The sequence below is a fragment of the Nicotiana sylvestris genome, chromosome 4, assembly GCF_000393655.2.
Source record: "Nicotiana sylvestris chromosome 4, ASM39365v2, whole genome shotgun sequence".
NCBI classification, from domain to species: Eukaryota; Viridiplantae; Streptophyta; class Magnoliopsida; order Solanales; family Solanaceae; genus Nicotiana; species Nicotiana sylvestris.
Genome location: NC_091060.1, coordinates 26,308,243 through 26,319,924, shown reverse-complemented (window position 1 = coordinate 26,319,924; position 11,682 = coordinate 26,308,243). Strand labels below are relative to the sequence as shown.

At 35.2% G+C, this 11,682-nt stretch overlaps 1 protein-coding gene across 2 annotated transcripts; it reads right to left on the bottom strand.

Annotated features, from left to right (window-relative positions):
• Positions 1 to 674: 674 nt before the first annotated feature.
• Positions 675 to 9,020, bottom strand: LOC104215173 (autophagy-related protein 9). Of its 2 annotated transcripts, none has more exons than XM_009764921.2 (10): positions 8,805 to 9,020; positions 5,287 to 5,933; positions 4,737 to 5,057; positions 4,369 to 4,591; positions 3,202 to 3,381; positions 2,888 to 3,094; positions 2,199 to 2,276; positions 2,035 to 2,105; positions 1,811 to 1,921; positions 675 to 1,721 (listed from the first exon to the last, which is right to left on the bottom strand). In XM_009764921.2, exons 2-10 carry the CDS (start codon positions 5,862 to 5,864, stop codon positions 914 to 916), a joined length of 2,577 nt encoding a protein of 858 aa, XP_009763223.1. In that variant the 5' UTR covers positions 5,865 to 5,933; positions 8,805 to 9,020; the 3' UTR covers positions 675 to 913. The 2 variants fall into 2 exon arrangements, with proteins under 2 accessions (XP_009763223.1, XP_009763222.1); XM_009764920.2 differs by having other exon boundaries at positions 8,439 to 9,019.
• Positions 9,021 to 11,682: the final 2,662 nt, after the last annotated feature.

Below are 11,682 nucleotides of genomic sequence, written 5' to 3'. Positions count from 1 at the left end.
ACATCTCCATAATCTCTCCCCGTGATCTTCCCCCATGATATCTATTGTTTATGTCATGTTTAAGACCATCCTTTTGTAACCTTCTATGTAATAGTATAAATAGGCATGAATTGTGATATGGGACATACTTGAACACTTGATGAGATAAGAAAGTTATATCTTCTTCTCTTATTCTATTACTTATCTTCTTGTTTTATATTGTTAATTTGAGCTTAGTTTCTTAACATATTTTTAATATTAATTAACAGATTTTCCTTGGCCACCTTTTTGGTTATTGTTAAAACTATTCATGTAAAAAGGTAATGCACATTTTGTTTTCCTTTATATTATTTTTTTTGCCTGTTTGTGTAATTAGTTAACTAGTTGGATTATTACGAGCCTGTCTCTCCCCTCTCTTTTTTTTTTTGGCCACCGGTCACTAGTTCCGTCTTCACAAAGATCAAGATGAAAGAGCTCTATTCATGTACAATGCGTACAAATATCGAATAAATATAGTTAAGTGAAAAAAATGTATATAAAACACAAATTTCATGCATTCATTTGTTTGGTATATTATATATAACACAAACACCATGTGTGAGGAGTCTGAACTTTAGAATTATGAGGTGACAATAATTTCAGTGATTTAAGGAATAACAACTGCTAATAGTAATAACCAAAGGGTAAAAGGAACATGAAAAGAAATACTTGCTAAATTGAATTATGTACAGAGAATGTCTTCACATTTTTAGGAGGAGCAACGATGACATTCACATCCAATCACTTTCCAAACGAACCTGAGGCCCTTTCCAGAAATCTAACCTCACAATCAACTATGCACAATAAAGAATGTAAATATGAACAACTTTCTTTAAAAAAGACAACTTTTGAGACCCAGAAATTCATAACATTCCTAGTGTCTTTAGAGATGAAATTAAACAAGATCTGAAGGATCTAACTTTCTTGTGGGGTTTTCTGAGGGCCTTCTATAAATACCATCAAAAGGAAGGTTGAAGTCTCCAACCGAATCGTCCATGAAGAAGGTATTGGCCAACCTATTAGAATTCTTAAAGTCAAGGTGCTCGTGCTCATCTTGACTTCTGTCAGAGAAATTATCATAATAATCATGAGGATTGCTATTGAAATTTGGAGGTTCAAGAAAACTTGTCTGGGGATCTGCAACTTGTAGTCGAGTTCTATCCCACCACTGGCTCCTGATAGATTGCGCCATGCTACTTGAATCATCGTGATGTAGGATGCTCTCCCTTAAAACAGGAGCGGATGCGGTAGCTTCGAGATGACTTTGAGCTCGGTCCTCAAATAGGTGCCCCCAGTTGTCATCAACTGTATCCTTGATTTGCACAAAATGAGATGGCATCCAAGGATCTTTAAGGCGTTCATTATCATTATGAGGTGGCCTGGATTCAATGCCTCTTGAATCACTACTCGTATTGTGAGGATGCGAGGTATAATACCAATCAATAATGTACCTCTGTCCACCATCTATCAACCACATTGAGCCAAATCCAGCTCCCAAGTTGTTGAGAGGCACTTCCCTGGAGAACAAGTTATTTCTGTCACTTGAACCTCTAAAGTTGGGATTCCAGTGCTGTAACTCTGAAGGTCGATATGCAGGTCCTATATCTTGCACCTGCAGCTTTTGCTCTCTGAACGTTTTGAGCGTTGATAGGAACTGTCTTCCTTGATCATCAGGTTCCCAGGAAGGGTAGCTATTTAGAAAGCTGCAATTGTTTGACATGTAATGTTATTCAAAAGCGTCTTAAATCCAAAAATAATCCTAAAACAGGCTGCAAGTAGTCATTAGACCAACCTCAGAAATGATTTCTCCATTTTCCCTTGAGAACTTCTCTGCAAGCGGGCGGAATTATATGGCGCTCCATATTTGCTATTGCCATGATTCTGAAAATCAAACACGCTGAAGCTGCGAAGAAAAAGACACTATATCAGTGCTTAATGATTGAAATGTGCATGCTCCAACAGTGGGAGCCACCAAAATATGAACGCATAAGCAAGTAAGCTGGTATAATTACTAACCTGCACACATGACCAACACCCTCGACATGAACAGTGAAGTCCACAATGAAATGCAAAATGGCATCTACCCTCTGTGACAAAAAATATTCAACTATTACGGACCATCATCTCAAGGATTCTCAAGATAGGTAAGGTAAGGAAATTATCCTTAAAAACAAGATCACCTTTGGCACAACAAATAGCAATAGACATGGTGTAAGAAAAATTGAGGCCATCTCCTCAAGTAACATCATTCCAGTATACTGCGCAGTGAGTTAATAAGAAGTCAATAACAATCTCACACAGTAAAAAGTACTACACGATCTATCTGTCGACAGTCAAACTCTTGCCCCTGGTTATACATCAATGAAATTCTCTGGAGAAGAATATGACTCCAAATAAAGGGATCAAAAGCCTACCACTGGAGCTACTTAATTTATTTATTTTGTTGATAAATTACAATAATTTAAAAAGGTAAATATGGAAGGCTACACAGAAGAGTCAAACTTCGAATCTAATATATATAAACCAACCAACCCTCAAGCCTGGAACTGAAAAGAAGTAGAAGGGTTAAATCGCCAAAAAGTGAAATTAAGAAAGATCATGATAATGATCTGTCTAGTCTGAATTTACAGTGTATGATTAAGCTCTATTGAAGCAATATTTAGTTATTAACTCTAAAATGGATTGTTTAATGAGTCAACACCTTATTGTGGTAACGAATTTGCTTTATTTCATAAAAAATAAATGATTTTCTTGAGAAAACTAATAATATGCTCTTAATGAAATCATTAAATCTAGACATTGAGTTACTACAATGAAGTGCCCCTTCTCACATTTATCTGCTTATAAGTATCCGTAGGGCAAAAAGCACCTGAAATAAAGTTTCAAACTCAGTTCGTACAGCCTCAGTATTTTCTTTCCCTCGCCATCTCTTTGGCATATAGTGTGTATGTTGGACAACAAGTGACATCGCTCCCTGTGGGTCAAGGACAAGAAGCTCATCTGTTATTGCAGCCCTGCTTATAGCTGTTATAGTTCCAAATACAGCAGCATACCAGAATAAGTTGCGACCAAATATCTGCAACATTTGAAGCAAAAGAAAATGCAGTATCAGATAGTGCGAATAGCATAAATGAGCAACTCTGCAAATAAATATTTGTTGGTTGTGGAAGTTTAAGTTTTTACATGGCCTTCCAGCAGAGATTCTTCTAGAAATGCAATGATAATAAGAACAGCGGCAAATCCACCGGAAACAAAAGAAATGAACTTTGCGACGATAGATATAATAGGCGATGGGAATTGCTTTAGATAATCAGAAGCATGTATCACACTGCTGGTGATGCGATGCTTAAACAAATGGTCAACCTGAAAACAAAAAAGACGCGCATAAATATAAAAGTAAAAGCCATAACAGAATTCAAGTATGTGGATGGAAAGTACCAAATAATTTGTGGAGCAAAAGAGCTAATAAAACCACAGCTCACATTCTCACTAGAATTTTAGCTCACAATATATACACATGCACAAAACCAACCAATTCCACCTCAAACCCAAACTAGTTGGGGTTGGATGCATGAATCTGTTGTAGTCATTCCACTTAACCCATTTTATTTGGCTCACAGTCTATCTGTTACATAAATATGTTACAGAAAGTCTATCGTGCAATAGAGGGACTACGGAAAATATAGAAGCAATATACAGCTAAAAGGCGATAAGCTTGACGAGTTATAGTGACATTACCCTATACCCATACAAGTAACCTGAAAGCAGGCGAGAAAACGCAGTATGCTAAACACCTTTGCCCTTCCCAAGTCCCCATTCCCACCCCTCACCTCCAAAAAGAAATAATACTCCTCTGTATATGTGGTAAATTTTCCTTTTTACTTTGTCCCATCATTTGCCCTTCCCAAGTCCCCATTCCCACCCCTCACCTCCAAAAAGAAATAATACTCCTCTGTATATGTGGTAAATTTTCCTTTTTACTTTGTCCCATCATTTGCCCTTCCCAAGTCCCCATTCCCACCCCTCACCTCCAAATACTCCTCTATCCCATTTATGTTGCACATTTTCCTTTTTACATTGTCCCAAAAAGAATGATCCTTTTCTATATTTAGAAACAACTTCACTTTAAACTTCCTAGTTTACCCTTAATGAAATAATTTACAGCCACACAGAAACTTGTTTTAGGCCACAAGTTTCAAAAGTCTTTCTTTCTTTCTCAAAACTCTGTGCCCGGTCAAACACCATCACATAAAATGGAGTAATAACCAAAGAAGTGGGATCAAAAGGCAGATCCAAAATGACAAGTTCCATGTTTCTCAACCTATCAAGCTCATACCAGAGAAATGATACCTCGTTGAATTCCCTAAACATCCACTTGGCAAGATTTGACCATCTCCGAGACGATGCCGTACTTGGATGGTTGTAAAACTGTTCAGCATGCCTCAAGAAGAGATATACCAGCATGAATATGACGAGGAACGGAGATAGGAGAAGCATTAAAACTCCAACAATCATAAGCCTTTTCTTTAATGTTTTAGGATCAGAAATGAATTCCCTCCTTATACAAAAGTTTCTGCAGAAAAAAAAAAACACCAGTTAGATTGTAGGAGTGGAGAACAAATTAGTAAAGACATATGGAAGAAAACAAACTTCATTTACTTAAATTAGAAAGCACTACATGGCAATTTGACCGCAAGGTAGGGCATACTGTCAGATACCTGTCAAACATGCTCTGCAGTATGCACCAATTTAAGGTCCATTCAAGGGTTTTTGTCAGTATTAAACGACTACGCACTCCATTGGGGCCACATTTGATAGTTGGACCAGCGCCAGGTACCCAGTGAGAAATAGGAAAAGCGAGGAGCCCTTTGTTAAGCATTCCTATCAAATAATTTTCCTTCCGCATTAATCGCATAACCACATCATGAATAGAAAGATTCTTGACTACACAGAGTTGTTGCAATTCTTGTAACTGAACAACCCTTTCAAGAATAGATGCCCATGGAATGGTTTGTATCTCATTGTCTGTCACATGAAGACTGCACAAAAACATAACACCATTGTGATTAGCTAGAGGAATGAAAGACTCCAACACTCTCATAGTGATGAAGAAGTATTGGCAATCAATGATAACATGCAATATAAGAAAAAAAAACAATCAGTCAACATCTTGAGTTTCCATTAATTATAACTAAAGCAAGAAAAAGAAATGAATGACATGTCACAAAATTTGACTTCCAGAAAATCTTTTAAGATGTTTCAGCGCACCTTCTGTAATAGAACTGACGGATTGCCAGGGTTTCTTTTAGCTGTGCGAAAAACCTCAAGAAGCAAAATATCCAGTAGACAGAAAATATCCCCAGGTAACCTAAAACAATGGCTTTAAAGAGCGTAAGAGGCTTCAATGGGTGCAGATGAAGAGCTTCGTTGGCCAGATCACAAGGCTTGATTCCAGATTCCACAGCATCCATTCCACATTTTGCGTTGCGGAGTCCATTCCAATCAACATACAACAGAAAAAACCCAGAAAAGCATATGGTGAAAGCTAGGCTTAGAAGCTCAAATATCCACTTTATAATAATGCACCATAATCCTTTCTCGCAATAATAGTTGTAGAGCCTCTCGAAGAACAGGTCCAGATCAGCAATTGGCTCAACATTCAAGCTCTCACCATTAAGAAGCCCAGATGGGCTCTCACTACCAGGACTTGGTGCTCTGCGATAGTCTGACAGTTCGATTTCAGGAGGCACATCATCAAGCAACCCTGTTCTCAACGATGATTCGCCATGCCATTTCCATTTGAATATGTTAAGGCCACTAGCGCCTTTTTGTCCACTGAACATCATTCATGTACGCTGACTATATGCAAACACAGCCTGACCATTCCCCATGCACCAAGTAATTAAAATATTGCACTGAAAAGGAAAGAAAAAGAAAAAAGAAAAAGTCATTCTTCAGGTGGTCTTCAAAGTATGAACAAGTATGCTCCTACCTCAATGGGGTTCTTCATTGGTTGTTAAATAGTTTTGAAGGATAATGAACATGTAGAATCATGCTTTAGCATCCCATAAATGATAAAATCAATCTCGGAAGCATAAAATCATCAATGATTGTTTTATCTAAAGTTTTTCCTTTTCTATATATTAGTTAATACGTGAGAGTCCAGCAGAGCTCCAGTTCTGCTGTCAAGTACCGAAGCAAAATGACTACTTAAGCCTCGAGTAGAATGTCTTTTGGTCTTAGTTCTGCAAGACTCAGTTACCAGACAAACTCAAAGCATGTACCAAAGAAGACATGAAAACAAAGGTCAGAACTCATAAGATCAGCAGATTCAAAGTTCTGCAAAAAGTTAGTTAAGAAAATTCACTTGCTTGTCACACTTCCAGTTGTAAGCCGCTGGACGTTTTACACTTACCAGTACTCAAGCACATTTTAGTAATTTTGGCACATTTTAAAAAGTTTTCTGCAGATTGGAGCTGTTCATGGGTCTATGATCCTTTACATGTTGAGTTGCATGTCTCCACTCAATATTAGGACAGGAGTAGGTCTTACAGTTCCTTTCCTCCTAGTATTTCAAGGGGAAAACCAATGGTGTTTGACATGCTAATCGTGCGTTTGGGGTTTGAAGGGGAGGCATTGAATTTTTTGATGATTAAAAGGGAGTGAACCAAGGAGGAAGCATTAAAACTGCAGGACAGGACACAAATACTAGGAAAAGGAGCAGGAGGGCGGGTTGAAGAAACATGACTAGTAAGGAGGACAGACTTTTTCAAATTTCATTAATTGGCTAATTAATTTACTAGTATCAGGAGCAACGTTTACATGAACCAATAGAATGTGTGCTTCCCACATTCACAATTTGCAAATATATGCTGAATAGAAACTGAGGCTGATATATTACAACAAACATGCTTTGGCAGGTATCTGATCATGAGCTGATAATGCTCGATTGCAAGGAAGCATGTGGAGGTCAATATATTTTAAATTTGATTACATAACTACACATGACGAAGAAAGCATAGTGGGACAATTATCCTGCTCTGAAAGACCAATTACAAATGGCCAAACAAATTGAAATGGTATAGAAATGAACTTTGTGCCTAACTCAACCCCAAAAGCCATATAAGGAGACCAAAGACCCCATCTAAAATCGATGCAGTACTCTACCACACACCCTACCCCCACCGCTCACATCTAGAACGTGGATGATATAAAATGGGGGCTCAACGTCAAGCAAACCAAGAACTGAGATGCATCTGGCACTGATACCATGTAAAAAAATGAACTTTAGATCTAACTCAATCCCAAAAGCTAGCTCGTGAGGGGAGGATAGCCCAAGACCTCATATAATGAGACAAAAGACCCCATCTGAAACCGATGTGAGACCCTAACAAAAGCAACTAAAGGAGGATTTGAGGAGTTGAATTAAGAAGTTTCATAAGAGTGGGGAAAAAACCCGCAAAGATGCTTGATAACTTACATGAATTGGAGTCACTTATCAAAAAGAAAAGAAAAAAAAAAAGCTTACATGACTCGGAGAAAAACAAGCTAGCAGGGACATTGTTGGAGGAGGAGAAGCTACACAGAGAGTAATCAAAAGGACAAGTTGGAGATCCTAATTGTACAGAAGGTTAGCTGGAGACAAATTCGAGGACGACGTGGTAAAGGAAGAGAAAGGCAATACTAAAATTTATCTCCAGAATGGCAAATGTTCATGGAGATAAACTCTACCGGAGAATATTGACAGTCTCGAACTTAAGGGGCAGAAGGAAATCCATGAAGGAGGAGTACAATTTTGTCAACAATTATACACTGAAACGCAAGGGTGGAAGCCGGTTTTAATGGAGTGCGATGCGGAGCATCAATTATTCCTTTCTTTTCGGTTAATTTTATTGTGTAACTAACATGATCATCTACTGCCATAGTTGAACAAGGTTTTACAAAATAGATAATGTAGCCAATCAAGTAAAATAGCCAATGTAGTAGTCAACTGGTCTAAAAAGAAAATTGATGATTCATATAATCAACCCCAACTAATTTCCAATTAAGGCCGTCGTCCATTTATTGATATCTCAATGGTTAACAATATTCCAAAGGCAACAACTTTCTAACTACAAGCTCGGATTATCTCGTATTCATATAGCATACATTGTCAATCATGACATACTACAAAATACCCACTAATCCAATTTCATGAGTCACATATCATATTCATAGTAGAAAACTTAGCCATAGAATTGCAAACTATATGACACTACACATGCATTGTCCTGAATCCTACAATAACAAAGCCTCAGTTCCAAACAAGTTGGGGTTGGCAATATGAATCCTCATTGACCATGTTACTTCATACACTGAATCCTAACAAAACAAAAATTCACTATACAAGATAGATAAGACAAGAGAACAAAGCAATTTACCTACAACTAGATTCACTGTCTCCACCAATACCCAGCTGAAATCCTCAATACACCATAAAGTAAAACAACTTGGTGAAGCAATTCTAAGCAATTCCAGAAAGTAAACAGCTTGCCCACTATGTTCCCAAATAAAGGGATTCTAAACAATTAAAAAATCACAATTGGGAAAGTGATTTTTTTATATCAGTGTATGGACCAGCTTGCGCGTAACTAAGGCTAAAATATATGGGCTTACACTGAGGGTTATAGGGGATTTTAAACCCCAAATTATTTAGGTTTTTCTCCTACAATAAAGTGAAATAAAAACTAGTATAAATTTCCGAAACAACCTCAAAAAAGGTGGGGCAAAAGGATTAGATACTTAACAGGCGGTGGTGGATGATGAAGAAGAAGAAGAAGAAGAAGGACGGCCGCCGCCGGTCGCCGCCGATATAGGGTGGAAGAGAGTTTGGGTTGCGTGGAGAAAGAAGGGGAGAATTACGTAGCGGGGTTCCGTTTAGTTTTCGTGTACTATTGTAGATTGTTTTTCTTCTTCCTTCTTCTCCAAGTCCAATGCGTTAAAAATGAAAAGTTTGCTCTTGAGTTTCCTTTGTTTAATTAATTAAGGAGACGTGACGATGGCTACTTTGCTTTCTCCTCATCTATTTAGTACTCCTTAATCTAAAAGGTCTTTTTTTTCCTTTTTTTACCTTAGTGTTTTTTGGGCCAATTAGGTCACGGGTTCGAGCAGTAAAAATTACTTTTTACCTTAATTTTTTTTGGGCCAATTAGTTCGAGCAGTAAAAATTACTTTTTACCTTAGTGTTTTTTGGGCCAGTTAGGTCACGGATTCGAGCAGTAAAAATTACAGAAAAGCAGGGTAATGCTACGTGCACCACACCTTTATGGTCTGACTCTTCCTGAACCTCGCGCATTACAAGAGCTTAGTGCACTGACTGCTCTTTTGTGTACTTATATGATCTTTTCTATAGTTGTTCGGGCTAATTATGTATCGAATAATACTATTTACCGAGACTCTGACAGATAAAAAGAAATTAGTTACTATAATAGCTTACTACATCACATAAGTACATGCCTCAAGTTTTGTACATCAAATTTATAGATTTTGTATAATTATTCGATTTTCGAAGCCTACTAATCTGGCTAATTCAAATTTACATCGAATAGAATGTAGAAACACGTTTTATTAATAAGGTTTAAGAGTTTGTTAATTCCCAAAAGTAAAACCTCAAGCATTTCATTAACAATGTAGGGATAAACTCATACGGAGCGTTGCAGTTAAAATTCGTAACTAAATGGTTTTATGATTGTACTAGTTAATTTTTTGATTGTTATATTGAAATAATCACTATATTTTTAAAAGTTATTTGAGGAACAACACATGCTTAACTAGGTAGCATATGGTCATTTTGTGGTTTATTGGACTCTACTTGGCCTAAAAACCGCACATAGTACTATTTGTCAAATATTATCTTTAACTTTCATCACAAAATGATTAAAGATAAATTAGTATGTTTTAGTTTTAACTATGATTTATCATACTATTATTATGAAATATATGAATAAAAATTCGAAACTATTAGCTTAGCCAAAAATAAACAAGTTGAAATAAAATCATATTGCAATAAAAAAAAAATTGTATTCATTTACTGTATTACGTCTAATAATGACTTCAAAAGGACTAAACATATTATATAATTTGAAATTGTGATGCCATGAATAACAAAGGCGAAATCATTTAAGTGGATTTCGAGATTCTCGAAATCTTTTCAGAATATTTTTTGGAGTTGCAAATATGAAAGGAAGGAATTACCGAACGTTGTAAAAAAGTAAGGAAAAAATTAATTAGAAAAATAAGGAAAAATGTAAATTTAATTAAAATGGATTTATGCAATTGTAGATCCAGCTGGAACTATGTAGATATTTTTGTCTCTTAAAAGGGAGATTTTTTGGCCATATATAGAGATAGAGCATAATCACGGGCTTGTAATTGTTCTTCATGTCCGATCTCCTATGTGGGCTTGGATCGCGCTAACTAATGGGCTAATTTCTTTGATCACCTTCGATTTTATAAAGGAATTTTTACCTAATTATATTATATTAAAAATTTATTTATATATGTTTTCTATGTTTTGAAATTTTTAATAAGAAAATTTTACCTCCTATAGCAAGGTTGATACATTATTTATTACTAGTCATAGGGTACGCGCGTTGCGCGTGTATCCATATCCATGAATATAAAATTCTTAAAAATTATATAAATATTAAATTTATCTGTCCTGAATTTTTAAATTTCTAATATTAGGAGTCCTACTTAATTCAAATAGAAAATTTTAATAAAATTTTAGATAATTTTAAAGTTTTAAATATTAAAAATTAAATAATTATTTTAATTTATAGTATAGTATTAGATGTTTTTGGAATAAAACTTGTTCAACAAACACCTTTGTGGAATCACAGAATTATAATATTTGTAATTTATTTATTTTATCTGTCATTCACCTAATTATACATTATATATTCTATAAAATAATACAAAATACCAAATACATTATTTATATATTCTATATGTATTTATTAATACATTATTACTATTATCACTTTTAGTAAAAATAACATTTATTCTTGTGTCATATATACAAATACTATTTTAAGAGTTATTTCAATCCTTATTTTATTATTATTGATGTCTAATATTTGAAGTCAATAAATTAAAATATTATTTAAATTCTTAATTGGATGTTTTCTAATGCTATACGAATTACACAGACACTACAATAATTAAGCTATATGAATTGTACAAACACTACAATAATTAAGTGAATGAAACAAAAGCTGGAAATAAGAACAAAATCCGTTGTTGACATGCATGAGATCTTTCACCTGTTTCCTTTCAATCCTTTTTTAAAATATTTTTTTCTCTTTAATATAGTACTCCTAATCTGAGTGGAGTTGAAATTTTAAAAACTTTATTAATAAAACAAAACTTTCCAAAGTGGATGAAACTTTCCTAGTTTGGATCGAAAAGTACAGGAATTCTAGAATTAAAAAAAGTAAATTCTAAATATAAGGAAAATAATTAAATGAATACTCCTAATTAAGTAAATGCTCCTATATATTAGAAAAATAATTAAATAATTATTTCTAAATATTAGGAGAATGATCTAATGACTATTTTGTCCAATGTGAACTATATTTTAAAAGGGTAAAAAAGACGAACGACATTTCGCTAAGGGTCTTTGTG

Coding starts and splice junctions, on each gene's coding strand:
- LOC104215173 (XM_009764921.2), bottom strand. CDS start 5,864: ATGATGTTCAGTGGACAAAAAGGCGCTAGTGGCCTTAACATATTCAAA. Junction 5,058..5,286: donor CGTCAGTTCTATTACAGAAG/GTGCGCTGAAAC, acceptor GTTTTTGTGCAG/TCTTCATGTGACAGACAATG. Junction 1,722..1,810: donor ATGGAGAAATCATTTCTGAG/GTTGGTCTAATG, acceptor AAACAATTGCAG/CTTTCTAAATAGCTACCCTT.